At 40.4% G+C, this 15373-nt stretch overlaps 1 protein-coding gene across 1 annotated transcript in view; it reads left to right on the top strand.

The window, feature by feature from the left end:
- Positions 1-4390: 4390 nt before the first annotated feature.
- Positions 4391-15373, top strand: part of csw (protein tyrosine phosphatase non-receptor type corkscrew) — a 16834-nt gene continuing 5851 nt past the window's right edge. Inside the window, exons 1-5 of the mRNA XM_018109324.3 lie at positions 4391-5170; positions 12166-12328; positions 14293-14472; positions 14531-14648; positions 14719-15373. The exon at positions 14719-15373 is cut by the window's right edge and continues 259 nt beyond it. Coding sequence (XP_017964813.1) covers positions 4482-5170; positions 12166-12328; positions 14293-14472; positions 14531-14648; positions 14719-15373 — 1805 coding nt within the window. The 5' untranslated portion in view covers positions 4391-4481. The remainder of the gene's footprint in view (positions 5171-12165; positions 12329-14292; positions 14473-14530; positions 14649-14718) is intronic.

Raw genomic sequence — 15373 nt, 5'->3', positions numbered from 1 at the left:
TAGCACGATCCCATAGGCTTATTATTAGGTAAACACTACGTTATCGGAGTATATGAATTATATGTGATCTACATATATAAAACCATATGCTAATTTATTACATTTACACCCTCATTACTGTCTAAATGATTTATGGGATCTATATGATATGCATGCACATAGAACATAGAGATCACATAGGTCACATAGATCATGATCTCTATGATCTATGTAATCTACACAATCTGTATGACCTATATGGTCTATAAAGTCGCTTTTATCTATCTAATAATATATGTACATATTCTCTACATTTGATCTACACATAATCTACATATGAATTTCGAATGTTGTACGTACTATCTATAAAGAATTCACATGTGAAATACATATGATGTAAATTTGATCTAAGTATGATTTACATATGATCAACAAGCGATCTAGAATTGATCTACATATGATTTACATATGATCTGTATCTGATTTAGAAGTGATCTGCATAATATCTACATGTACTACCTATAATTTACATACGATCTATATATGAACTATATACAATTAATGTGTGATCTATATATAATCTATTCAGATCTATAAATAGGTGACTTCCACAGTAGGTCAAAGTCTGGACCAACTATCGGCCAGAACAATCTGAAAAGTAAAAGCAGCTGTTGGACAACATCCCACTCTTAATTGGCAAAACAAATGTTCGGAAGAACAAATGTTTTTTAGGCTAAGCTTAAGTCGAGTGCAGGGTAGCCGTTAGTTAGTAAGCTCCATTCTCAACTAGTTGCTGTTTTAGGACTTTGCTCGACAACTTTTTGACTCACTCGGCGCAGTCATGCATTGATTCACAATGTTTATGCTGACTATGCTCGGATCTGACTGTGACTCAGTCAATGGCGACTTATGCGGGGCTCGATCGAGATTATGTTAGAGATTCGTTGGCTAAATTGCCAGGTATATCCTTTATTTTTGGGCATCTCTGTTGCTTAGCTGAGTTGAACTTGACTACGGCTAATAACCCCGGACACATTTACATCTTCCATTACCGTTCTCAATGCCAAGTCCCATTGAGCAGAGGGCCTCTCCAGAGCCATATACAATGCGAGCATATATGTATGTATATGCGCATGCCCATAAACAATTGGTAATTGGGGAGCTGGCAGCTGGGCAACGGGGCATTTTGGGGAACGAGTATCGTTTATCGGGTGTGGGGTGCGGGGTATTTCGACTCTGGACATTCGAATACGCCGCATAGTTTCGCGACGCGCATATTAAATGCCAAACATTTGCGCACAATACTAAATTGTTATTAAACAATAAATTATGTTTATATACATTTTTATGGGCTCGCTTCTGGTACCCAGTCCCTGTATGTATAAAACAGGGTATAGCTTAGCTTGGCAAGCGAATGTGACATTTAGTTAGAACTGATTTTGCTAAAGCTATCTCCATGAATTTAGAATTTTCGCTTATCAATGGATTTTTCACTTCGACAGGGTATACAACTCACAAATATTCGAGTGCAGGGTATTTGAATGGTCACATACGTTCATGTAAATTGCCTGTTGACTATTATTCTTTGTTACTGGACAATATTTTAGGGGCAAACCAAGGTCGAGCTAATACCTAGAGCAATGTAGAATAGAATATAGAATATAGAATATAGAATGTAGAATATGGAATATAGAATATAGAATGTAGAATATAGAATATAGAATATAGAATATAGAGCATATAGAACTATAGATATAGAATCTAGAATCTAGAATATAGAATATAGAATATAGAATATAGAATATAGAATATAGAATGTAGAATATAGAATATAGAATATAGAATATAGAATATAGAATATAGAATATAGAATATAGAATATAGAATATAGAATATAGAATATATAATATAGAATATAGAATACAGACTATATGTAAAACATGTGATTCATATTCCCACAAGGCACACCCTATAATTACCATGTAATATATATGAAAATTAAAATGAGTGTGCATCAACTCTATTGTGGCTAAGCCTATGGATCATCACTTCATCCAGATCATTCTAGGATTACATCGATGAATGCTGCTCAAAATGTTCCAGAACAATGTTAATATCATCGCTTGAGTTTGGTCTGGCTGTAAGTCGAGTCTTTAGTGCTTTGTTTTTCTTTCCACCGTCTGTTTATTACCTTTAGCATGGCCGATTAATGTGATTTGTTGTTGTTGTTTCTGCTGCTGTGGATGTTGTTTGAGACTTTGAAACATTTACGTTTGACGTTGTTCCAACGAAATTGATGATGAGACGATCGTAACCAAGCGGTTTGTCATCACCGAACAACCCCCACAGAGCGGCCCAAACGATCGCCAGTCCCCCAATGCCCTGTTCTCAGTTATTGTCGATGTTGTTGTTGATGTTGTTGTCGTTGCTGTTCGAATGGCACTTGGCACTGGGAATTGTTGCTGTTGTGTGGCTTGGGAGGGGGGCTGTCGCACGTCGTTGTCATGAGAAACGAAAATTGGCTGCCAAATATGCGCAGCACGTTCGCCTCTGACGTCTGCGCCTGCGCCATAGAAGAGTTGCCCGCCCCATCCCTCTCGCACACACACGCATTAAGTGCCTAACTTTACTCCCTGCCTCTCCCACTTAGTCCCTCTCTCTCTCTCCCACTCTCTCTCTCTGTCTCTCGCTATAACAAAATTCCCAAAGACGCAACACGAAAAATTGCCCGCATTGTTATTCGGTTTCAATTTCATTTCCGGTGGCAGGTAACAGGCGGCGCTTACATGCTGCTATACCATCCACACACACACACATGCTTAGCTTAAGGCGAATTCGGATTCTGATTCATTTGCCTGAGCTGAGTTGCTGTTGACTGGCATTCAAATAGCTGCTAACTAAGTACAGTAAAAATGTCGCGTATGTCAGCAGTTCAGTTAAGTTAGTCACACTTCGCAACGCCCCCACTGACCCCGCCCACGCTCTCGACCCAGCCACTGGGCTGACTAAAAGTAAAAGTGACTTCGCCGCCCGATGGTCAACTTTCAAACGGTTCTTGCTCACACAGATGAAAGCTTTCACTGTGTGCTGGTCTTAGCTATGCACTTTCAAATAACTGCATTAGCCAAGCAGTGCAAGAAAAAACAACAACAAGCAGCGGCTAAAAACAATAACAAATAAAGCGCGCTGACGCCAACGCCCCCACAAAGAAGGCAATGTCTGTGCTTACATTTTACAAACGTTGACATGTTATGGACCATAAGATCGAGACGAGTTCGAGTTTTGTTGTTGTTGGCTGACTCGGTCGGGCTTTTGTGCATTTAAAACAAAAAGCGTCGCACGCAACCAGGCAACATTCATTCATGCACGAGCACACGATCTGAGCGCTTAGAACAGCGGCAGAGCGCAAAAGCAGCAGAAGCATTTAACAAAAGCAATAACAACAGGCAACGCAAATCTCAGCAGCAGCAGTAGCAGCAGCAGCGAACACGAATACTACGAACGACTGAGAGAAGAGCGAAGTAAAGACGAAGACGTCGACGAGCGCAGCGGCAGCAACCAAAACAAGCAGCAGCAGCAGCGACGACGTAGACAAAGAGTAGAGCCGAAGCCAAGACGAAGACGACGACGACGACGACGGCGGTACGAAGCATACGAAGCCAAGCGACAGACTTGAGCAAAAAGCTTAGCACTTGGCTGCTGGAGCTTCATTCTCGAGTTGCGGCTCAGCGGCTAAACAACACGAAAAGTGCTTCGAGGTTGAGAACACATAGAAGTGAAGCGCGTGCTTCCAAGCAAGCAGTGCAAGCAGGCCACCGCCATCGTTAAAGCAGTGTTACAGTGCGTGGGCGGCTGTCTTAATTGCAATTTTGCAATAAGACAAAAAAAAAAAAAGCAGAAAAAAAGGCAAACAAAGAACTTTACTGAATTAACATAATTCAATAATTTTTATTGAATACGCCATAAATTATTATGCCTTCGGCGGGCTTCGTTTTGGAGCATTTAATTGCGGCACAAACGCGACTGGACAACAAGGCGGCAACTGCAGCGGCCAAGCTACAATCACCAAAAGCAACAAAAGCAACAACAGCAGCAACAACAACAACAGCAACAACTGCAGCCAAGGAGAAGCAATTTTTGTCGGTCCTAAAGAAATTTGTGCAATAAAACGAACCGAGATTTTCATTTGCATATGCAAAATATTTATACTATTTTCTCATACTAGAACAAGAATAATAAGAACAACATTTAAAGTGCATTTGTGTTCATTAATCTGGTGCTTACATAAAACAACAACAGCAAGAACTCTCGCGTTTTTCTCAACGTGCAAAAGTTGATGTATTTGTGTGTGTGTGCGTTTTTTTTTTACTGTACAATATTTTATTTTATTGTTTTTTTTTTTTTGTTTTCTGTTTGTTGGTGCTCGCATTGTTGCGTTTAAACAAGTGTTGTTCGGAATTAATTGTAAATGAAATATTGAATAGACGGCAGCTAGCAACAAAATGCTGTTCAATAAGTGCCTCGAGAAATTGTCCAGTTCGCTGGGACATGTGGTGCATCATAAGCTGCACGAGAAGCAGGTCTACAACAGCAATGACGACAACAACAACAACAACAACAACAGTAATATGTACAACAAACAACGCAACTTTGAGTACGAGAGAGCGATACAGGCGCATTATGGCAATGGAAGGACGCGCAGCAACTCCAAGTCAAAGGCCAGCAAAAGTCACAAGACAAAGGCAACAACAACAACAACAACAATGACAGGAGAAACAACAACAACTGAGTGCAAAAATTGCATGAGCAACGACGAGATGGCCCTGATTATCAGAGGCGTTGCCCACAACAACAACAGCTACAACAACAACAACAACAACAACAAGAACAATCAACACAAATACAACAGAGCAAACAGACGTCGTCCCACCTCAACGGGCGCCTCGTCTAGCTGCTCCTCGACCGAGTCGCTGCCTCAGCTGCAGCTAGCCACGCCGCGTGGCAGCAACAGCAGCGCCAGCAGCAGCGGCAGCAACAGTAGCGATGGCCATGCCTACTACTACTCATCAAATCCCGTAACGCCCACATCCTGGTCCAGTTCACCGCCGAACTTTGCGCCGCACCGCTTTGGCGGCTCCAGCGGCACACTGGCGCTCCTGGCGGTGATGCGCGTCCAACTCTATGGCTACAAGTAAGTGCAGCGATGCGCGGGAGGTGGGGGCGTGCCATGGGGGCGGCGTACGCGCATTAGCAACAATTTATTTTTTAATCATCTTGTTTTTTTTTTTGGAGGCGCGTGTGGGACACAAATTAAATTAGATATTGTTGTTGCCAGCAACAGTAACAACAACAACAACAACAACAATAAATTGTCATGTGTCTAAAATTGCTACGCAAATGAGTAAATATTGAAGTTAAACAACAACAGCAACAACAACAACTAGAGACTGAGTGGGGCTAGTGACATTATAATGGATATGTGACACAACACACATACACACACACACACATGTATATATATATATATGTATATTTGCCATATATGGCTTATGCGTAAACAAACGCCTGCGCGAACGCGTTCACATTTTCATAGATTTTGTTGCTTTCTTGTTGATGTTTATGATTTGAATGGCTTTCAAATATGATTGACAATAAGATTTTCGAGTTTATACATAATCATATACCCTGTAAACAAGTCGAGCTGAGTGCCGAATGAGATGATATCTGAGCGGAGCTTGGGGATCCGTTAATGTTTATCACTGAGCTAATCGAAACTGAGCTGCGTCCGAACATTTGAGTTGAGCTGAGCCTAGCCAAGTCTAAAGTTGTATATCATATAACATCTTGTTGGAGCTCAAACCATCCGGTTATTGATAGTTATTCTTTAAAGATTTGCTTATTGTGTTGTATAAGACAGAAAAAAAATCATATCATATCATAGCAATTCATAAGGATGATCCTACAAATGTGTCCAACACCATATCAATATGCATATAAGAGCTGCAGGATGTTTGTACATATGATATGATTCTCATATACAGCTCAAATCACAGCAGATCCCATATGCCATACGCCCATGTCCATCCCACATATCCCATCACAAACTGATATGATATATACATGCTTCAAGTCTTCTTTAGTCATATGCCAATATAGAATATAGTACAACATCTTCTCAATATCACACACTGATATGTGGCTATATATATGTATACATTCCTAAGGTGGAAGTCTTCTTTTGTCATGATGTCATTTAGAATATAGAACATTATCTTCACATTTGCGGCGAGTGTAAAAAGTTTTCCATGCGCTGAGTAAACACGTTTTGTGAGCGAAGATGAGCAATTAACCTGAACTGGTTCTATCTGGTTCTCTCTTCAGTAGTACCAACTGAGTTTTCCATAATCCTCGATCTGATCATTTTTCCATGCAAATCACAGTCGAATTTGTTGCTCCGGCCCATTTGATTGTCAATCAAGTAGAAGAAACGAACATGACAGAGATCTGTGCACATGCACTTTTACAGGGTATTCCATTCGTCTATGCTAATTCGATTTATGCCCCCTTAGGTTGTCAATCATGATTACTTTGTTTTGAATACAATATATAAAGAAAGATATTATCCGATAATTGTGCCCAACTTTTGCTCCGGCACACTTTTACAGGGTATCTCATTGCGGCTGTACCCGTTGAAGCCTTGTATTTCTATATTTTATTTCTTTTTGCTGTTTGCTCCTCTGATATTTATTGATTTTTGCATTTAGAGACTGCGTGGTGTGACGACGCGACGTTGGGTTCTAATGAAATAATCTATGGCATTTGGCTCAACCGAATTCCGCTCAGTCATAAATAACTACATATATGTATGTATGTATGCATGTCAAGCTGTATACACCTAGGTATATTCCATATAGATCAGATAAGAGCGCATACTGAGAATTTGCAACTGTCGCAGGCCTCGTCTTCCCAGATCTGCCTGTTTACTGGACCCATGCCCATCTCCATACCCATACCCATCCCCATCCCCATCTCCATCTCCATCTTCAGCTTATCTTGGCTCTCTCGCACTGTTTGCCCATCGGCCACATTCAGCGATGCTTTCAGACGTCTCTGTTGGCTCTTGATAAAGAATTTATCATCTGTGGAGGCCACAGCTCGAGTATTTATGGCATTATTAACTTAGATTTTAGATAAGCTGTTGTTATGTGTGTGCCTTTTTTGATTTACTTAAAATATGCCGACATCTTGCACCTGAACAGCTTCAAGTACTTCTCACGTGTTTGGTCTGGGCAAATGAACTATTTGAAATACATTTAACTGAATTCGGAATTTCCAGTTAATTATTAGCTAATCTCATCCAGAGTTTTTACTGCTGGAATTTGCCATGGGCGAACTTATTTTTCTTAATTATTCCATATATACATTATAGATTGTAATTTATTTATATATATGTATAACTGTATATACAGTAAATATTTTAGATATATTTCTTATTATATTTCGTAGCATTATTTCCGTATCTTATCTTATTTTGAACTCTTTTACATCCATAATATAATGAAGCTAAATTTCATGCTGCTGCTTCTTGATCCTCATGTTTTTCTTACCTCCGTGATTACTTTATATCTAGAACTCCCTCTATACTCTCCCAATTATATCTTCAAATGCTGTTAGGGCACTTTGTACATATTCTGGAGTTTACCCAATTCCATTGCCGCTTTTTATGTTAACTCCTTGGTCACTTATCAGTTCCATTTTGCCTAACAGTTTATCTTGACTGTTATGCTACAGCTGTTAGCCTTTGCTCTCTGTTTACCCAGAGCTCACCTCCAAGTTCACTTTAAATATATTTTGGTAATTTATACAATCTCTTGATCCGAGCAAAGTTGATTGCAAAATAATGCCCCATCATCTCTCCAGATACTACTAGATATTGTCGCTTATATTACAAATGAGATAGATAGATAGATTCTAGAGATATTGGAATTTCAGTTGTTGTAATATGTGGAGCCATCTGTAGATAGTTATGTGAAGCCCAATATGTAATCTTGTCTAATATAGGCAGTATTAGGGGTCGACTGCATTCATCATTAGGGTTCAGTTCTTTCCCAGATGTTATGAAATCAAAAGCGCATTATCACCTCCATGGTCGCATTATGGCGCTTCCGTAAATTGTTGGTAATTGACGAGAGAGGGGAGAGCTGGGGTGGGGGTGGGGAGGGGTGAGTTTGGTTCATTTAGCTGTTTACCGTTAGAGTGCTAAGTCTCTATGAACGTTTACCCTAGTGCCAGCAGCGACCCCCATTGCCCCGTCCCCCTCTGCCCTCGTCATTGCACGCCCCTGTCAATTGCCAACTGCATGCTGTACCCTAAGCAAAGCACCCCCTCCCTTCCTCCCTCTCCTCTCCCCCCTCTTCCGTTCAGCCACCTCGCTTGACAGCCCCAAGTGCAGGCTGTCAAATGTAAATTGCTTTACATTTTGTTAACTAACTACGCGAATTTGTTTAATAGTTGGCGCGTTGTTATTGTTATTTGTTTTTTTTTTTTTTTTGTTATTTTGTTATTTATTATTTGTTATTTCGTTCTGTTTTCTGTGTTTGCCTTTTGCATATTTCCGTTAAATTTGATTGCTGTTATTGCGCTTGCTTTGGAGCAACAACAACAACAAAAACGAAATATTAATTAGTTTGTTTTTGTTTTTTTTTTTTCATTTAACTTCTTTCTCTATTTCTCTCGCTCTCTCTCTCTCTCTCTCTCTCTCTCTCTCTCTCTCTTTATTTCTTGGAATGAGAATTGCTTTTTTTCCGAGATTTTTACAAATTTTTAAGCAATGCACCGCCAATAACTAGCCCCCCCCCTCTCTCTCTCTCTCTCTCTCCCTCTCTCCCTCTCTCTCCCACACACACACACCAAGTACAGCCAACGCAAAATATACAGCTGTTGTTGTTGCTGTTGTTATTGTATTCACTGTACTCTTGTCTCGATTTATAAAACTTAGCAACAAATGCTAAATAATATGTAGTGTGTGAGAGCGAGATAGCAATAGACAGATAGAGATCTGCATTAATTGATAAATATATTCAAGCGCTGAGCTGTTTGTTGACCTTTTTCGCATTTCATGAATGGCCAACAGGTTTAGTTCGGCTGTGTGTGCTTCCTGTGCGTAACTGTAACTGTAACAATTAACTGTTGGCTCGCATTTTCGCACCAAAGGCCAAAGGCACGACTGACTGTCAGATACTCTGTAAAGAGACGCAAGTGCAGTTGATTACAAAATGTAAACAAAAAAGTGCCAAAACTATTTTTTAATTGTCTAGGGTATATGCATGGGGTATATGCAGGACACATTAGAAGAATATTTTTGGTTTTTTATCTCTTTTTTTTTCATTAAGCAATTTTGTTTAACAAAGAAATTAATTTTGTCTTCACTCTATATATATAAAAACTTTCTATTGTATAGGGTATTTGCATAGGGTATATGCAGACCAGCTAATCGCTATGCTCGCTGCAGGTATATAAATAATCTCAGCTATTCTCAGCAAATTAATGTCAGTTCAATCTTGAACAATACTACCCCACATGTAATGCGTACAGGGTATATGTGAGTGGCAATTTCACTGCAATAAAGTGAAATGCAATTGCAGTTCGCATTGAACAGTTACGCCAGCTGACCCCCATCGTCAGGTGAGGGCAAACCAAATACATACATATATAAATAAATATGCATATACACATATATACATGTACATACATATATACCTATATATTTGACTGTAATAAAGCTGAGCACACTAAGAAAGGTGCTAATTGGACTGTTGACTGTGGTGAGGCGGCTGCCCCAAAAGCCAACTCGATTGTCGCTGAATCACAAAGCAACACACAAAAAAAAAAAACAAAGCAAAAAACAAAAAACAACAACAACAACAACAAGATTTATAAAGAATATGCATTAACATAATATACTATGTGGTAAGCAGATATTAGGGTTTGACGGCTGCCTGACAAAAAGCTGACTGCTACACGACGTCGGCAAATTCCAATTGGAACTCAAATTGACTAATTCAATTGAGGTGACACACAAATCGTAAGCACACAACATACATATACACATACATAAATGTGTATGTAACTATCGTTAATCGAACTATCGACAGTTGCTTCAATGTCATTTCCGGTGCTAAAAATAACATAAACATGACGAACTCTTATCACTAGCATTGCGCAGCACCTTGAATATGTAACAGGCCTAACGATCAGCCATTCAAATGCATACATATGTAGCTATGCGTGTGTGTGTGTGTGTGTGTGTGTGTCTCTTAACGATCTAATGTAAAGTCAATTGTTTATACAACTTTTAGCTATAAATAGAAGCTGGCGCACTTACATGCGGAAGATAAATCGATAAAGGCGGCCGGTAATATATATGTAAATACTATATAGGTATACAAATACATAAGTATACAATTCAATATTCAAGTATGCTCAATACATAAAGCTGTGTTTTATGATAACTCTGACCCCAGCAACAAATCAATGAAAAATAGCAACGAGAATCACAGCACTTAAATTGAAACCGGCTTAAGGACAACTCGCACACACACACACACACACGCACACACATATGCACAAATCAATCGACTGCTCGATTTACGTGATGCCATCGAACTCAACAGAAAAAGAATAATAAAGAAGAAGAAGAAGAAACTAGATGAAGTCGACTCTAAGCATAGCAACGACAATTTCTATATATGTATGTGTATATATACACATACATGACTGAAACCGAAATTAAAAACCAAATCTAAATCCCAATCCGAATCCAAATCGAAATCGAAATTGTTGTCTATTCTACGCTTGGTTCTATTCTGTTTTGCTCGCATTCGAAATTCAAAGCAAGTTTTTTAAGTTAGTGTTATTTATGCAAATGAGGCAACCGAAAATAACACCAACAACAACAACAAATTCAAAGTCAATTTCGGGCGAAAAACAAATGGGAAGGTGTCGCCGCAGCAGATAAACAAACAGATACTCTGTAAAAAAAAACAATATGCGTGACTTGTGTGAAATGAGCGAACTGATTTATATTGAAATGCACAGCAAAACAAATTCATATATTTATTTAATTGATTTGATCTTAAGTGGCTATAAATGAAAGTTGCCCGTGTGTTTGTGCGTTGTTGATCATTTGCAATGTATTTCGAGTCGACTATGAATACCCTATAAATACACTATAGTAAAATCAGTAGACCTCTCTCTCTCTCTCTCTCTCACTCTCTCTATTAGTAATTTGAAAATTTCTTTTTCTTTATGAATTTCATGCTATTTGCACTGCTTGTTCAGTGCGCTGCTTGCAGCTCTGTGCTCTGTGCGGGCGCCCAATCAGCAAGCAGTGCATTTTGAAATGATTTCCAATTAGATTTCACAGCCAGCCACAGACAGCTTATTTGCTTTCTGTGTCAACTGTTTAGGCTGTTGCGTACACAGATGTGCAGCCTAGCTATATAAGTTTATATATTATATGTAATTTATATACAAACATACGTACATTCATATGTCCATAGGCGACTGACTGGCCAGGCAACGTTAAGGCCTTATACGTTTAGCTCAAAGCAACGGCAACAACAACGACTTGCACTTTTGCAAAAGTTGTTGTTGTTGTTGTTGTTGTTGCTGCTGCTGCTGCTGCTGCTGTTTGCCTTGCATTTGTCTGTTTTCTTCGCATTTGTTATTGTAGCTGCTGGCGCTGCTGCAGCAATTCGATTTTGTATTCGTTTTCATTTACACGTATTCGTTCCCGTATTGGTATTCGTATTCGTTTTTGATTTCCTACTGGGTCGTCGCTCGTCGCTCGTTGCTTGTCGTCGGCATCGTTTTTTGTTTGAGCTGTTGCTGTCATTTGGCACACATGCCTGCAATTTGTGCAGTTCATAGTCGCATTTCAAGCGCGCACGTACTTAGAAGCACCACAAAAGGCGGTGCGAAAAAGCCAACGCAGTCAGTCAGTCAGTCAATCAGTCAGTCAATCAGTCAGTCAGTCAATCAATCGAGAACAGCTGCTGTAGCTGCAATAAATGCGCGTGTAACTAATCTCAATGAAATTGTTGACAACAAATAACAACAAATACAATTGAAAATGAATCAATTCGAAATAATTAATTGAAATAATTTTGCTCATTTCCATTGCAGATGGTTTCACGGCAATCTTTCTGGCAAAGAAGCTGAAAAATTGATATTGGAGCGTGGCAAGAATGGTTCATTTCTTGTGCGTGAATCTCAAAGTAAACCTGGTGATTTCGTTTTATCCGTGCGCACAGACGACAAAGTGGCGCATGTCATGATTAGATGGCAGGTGAGTTGAGCCATGCACAAAAAGTTGATTCCCATTTGCTGCTGCTGCTGCTGCTAATAGTGTATGCAAATGCCAATCGATTTGTGTGATACGACAACAACTTGTAGAGAACAGCAGCTGCAGCAGCGGCAGCGGCAACGGCAGCGGCAGCAAGTCAAGTAATGCAAAATCGACCGACCGACTGACTGACTTGGCCATAAAGTTCCTCATCGTTTGACCTTGAATTACTTGTGTCTAACTGCATATATATATATATGCATATATATTTATCATATATGAATATATGTCGCCGGCCATGTGCTTGTTGTTGTTAATGTAAATGTGAATATAATGCTTACATATTTGACGTTGTGCGTTGCCCGTGGCGTATGCGTAATGTCCCCTTGCACTGCTTGACGCCATTGGACGGCTGTCAGGCCTGAGCACTGCTTGCACTACAGCAACAACTACAACAACAACAACCACAGCTCTGGGCAACTGCGCAAGGACTAACAATAACAAGTTCGAGTACAAAATGAATGCTAATGATTCATTCATGAACAATGAATAATGTATAACTCAAAACTAATGGCAATCTTTATACAATATCAGACTAATTTATTGAGCAACTTGTATGCTTGAGCTTAACGCATTTCCTATACAACAAATCAATTATAAATGAAAATTTGTATAATATACTAGAAATACTAGATACTACTATATGCCATAGATATTCACTTACACTCGACATTTCAACACTTAATTTATTTGCCAATCATTAGCTTTCTTGTCTTTATCCATTTACTCATCTTTCTTCTTTCGTTTTTCTAACACTATTATTTATTATTAACGTAAGCAAATATTGCAAATGTAATATTTGTACAGTTTTTTCTTCATTTCGCTCAAACATGACAATCCCAAATATATTTATTTTGTTCAATTCATTTGTTACACTACCTTAACTACTGTAAGTCCCCTCGCTGATGAGTTGCTGTTGCTGTTGTTGTTGTTGTTGTTGTTTGTGTTGCTATTGCCATTTGACGGCATTTAGAATAATGCGATTTACATGACCGGTTAAGCATTTACTTCAATATGACATTGCGGTCACGTTTACACTTTTATTGGCTAATTGTATAGCATTATTTCAACTCGACTTCAAACTTTTATTGCTACAGTTCAAGTTCCGAGCAGGGAGTGAGAGAAAGAGAGAGAGAGAGACAGTGATAGACTATACCCTTTTCCTAAGTAGCCAATAACAAAGGGCGTAAAGTGTAGTTAGCTGTCAAATGTGTTATGCAATATGAGTTAGCTGTAAGCATTTAAAATGAATTTCGTTGATATTGATGGGCTTTGACAGGAAGTTAACAGAACAAGCCCAAGCAGCACTGCTTGATAAGATTTAACAGGACAACAGCAACTTTAACAACTTTAACGAATGTTAATACAAGTAGCACTAGCAGCACAGTTTACACAGCTTTAACGGCCTGTTAACAGAGTGAATGTAAACAGAATGTGTTTAACTTAAATTGATTTTTGACTTTCATTAACATTATCTCTGACTTAACTTTTAACATAACATAATTTAAGCATTTAAGCAGCATCCCTTGTCACAGTTAACATTAGCTACTACAGCAGATTAACAGGAAATGAACTGAGAAGCGCTGCCTGTTACACTTAACATTAGCTCTGTCAGGAAGCTAAGGGAACGTGTCAAAAACTGATTCAAACTGTGTTGCCTTGGCTTAAACAGCAAGTCGAGGCAAACGTGCCCTACGAATATTTTAGCATTTCCCGTACGACAAATATTTATTTACAATATATGAGAATTGAAATAACATGAAGTAAAATGATAAAAAATCAAATCAAATTTGATATTAGTAAAAAGTTGGAATCAGCTTTGAGCTTATATACATATTTAGTGTGCACTGCTTGTAAGCAGTTCTCTCGACTACTTTCACTCACACAACGTCCAACCCTCGTTGCAGGATAAAAAATACGACGTGGGCGGCGGCGATTCATTCGATACACTCTCCGAGCTGATCGAGCACTACAAGCGACATCCGATGGTGGAGACGTGCGGCACGGTGGTCCACTTGCGGCAGCCGTTCAATGCGACGCGCATCACCGCAGCCGGCATCAATGCGCGCGTGGAGCAGCTGGTGAAGGTGAGTGATTGGATGATTGGATGTAACGGTCAATATAATAATGCCATCCATACGGCAGGGCGGCTTTTGGGAGGAGTTCGAGTCGCTGCAGCAGGACAGCCGGGACACATTCGAGCGCGTGGAGGGCTACAGGGATGCGAATCGTCTCAAGAATCGCTATCGCAACATCTTGCCCTGTAAGTGACTGCCTCTCTCTCTCTCATCTGTTTGCTCATCTCTGCTATCTCTCTCTCTGTCTTCTGTTAGATGACCATACGCGCGTCAAGCTGCAGGATGTGGAGAGCAATGCTGTGGGCGCCGAGTATATAAATGCCAATTACATACGTTTACCCACCGACGGCGATCTCTATAACATGAGCAGCTCCTCGGAGAGCCTCAACAACACGGTCGCCTCGTGCCCGGCCTGCACGGCGGCGCAGACGCAGCGCAACTGCCCCAATTGCCAGCAGCAGAACAAGACGTGCGTGCAGTGCGCGGTCAAGTCGGCCACGTTGCCCACCAATTGTGCCACCTGCAATCGCAAGTCCGATTCGCTCAGCAAGCACAAGCGCAGCGAATCTCTGTCGGCGTCGGCGAATGCCTCTGCCGCCGGCACGGGTCCCGGCACGCCCACCGCCGCGGGCAACACGTCCGCCTCGGCGGCGCTGAACGGCTGCCTGGCGGTGCTGCTGAAGAAGCACTGCGGCGACGCATCGCCGCCGCCATCGACGACATCGTCCTGCAGCGGCCCCTCGACCGGATCGCTGCAGAACGGCGAGGGCCAAATGTACAAGACGTACATTGCCACACAGGGCTGTCTGGCCAACACGAAGACGGACTTCTGGAACATGATCTGGCAGGAGAACACGCGCGTGATTGTGATGACCACCAAGGAGATCGAGCGCGGCAAGACCAAGTGCGA

The sequence above is a fragment of the Drosophila navojoa genome, chromosome X (assembly GCF_054131105.1).
Source record: "Drosophila navojoa isolate 15081-1374.11 chromosome X, UAZ_NAV_1.0, whole genome shotgun sequence".
NCBI lineage: Eukaryota > Metazoa > Arthropoda > Insecta > Diptera > Drosophilidae > Drosophila > Drosophila navojoa.
Note: the sequence above shows the minus strand (reverse complement) of the source record. Positions and strands in the feature narration are given on the sequence as shown.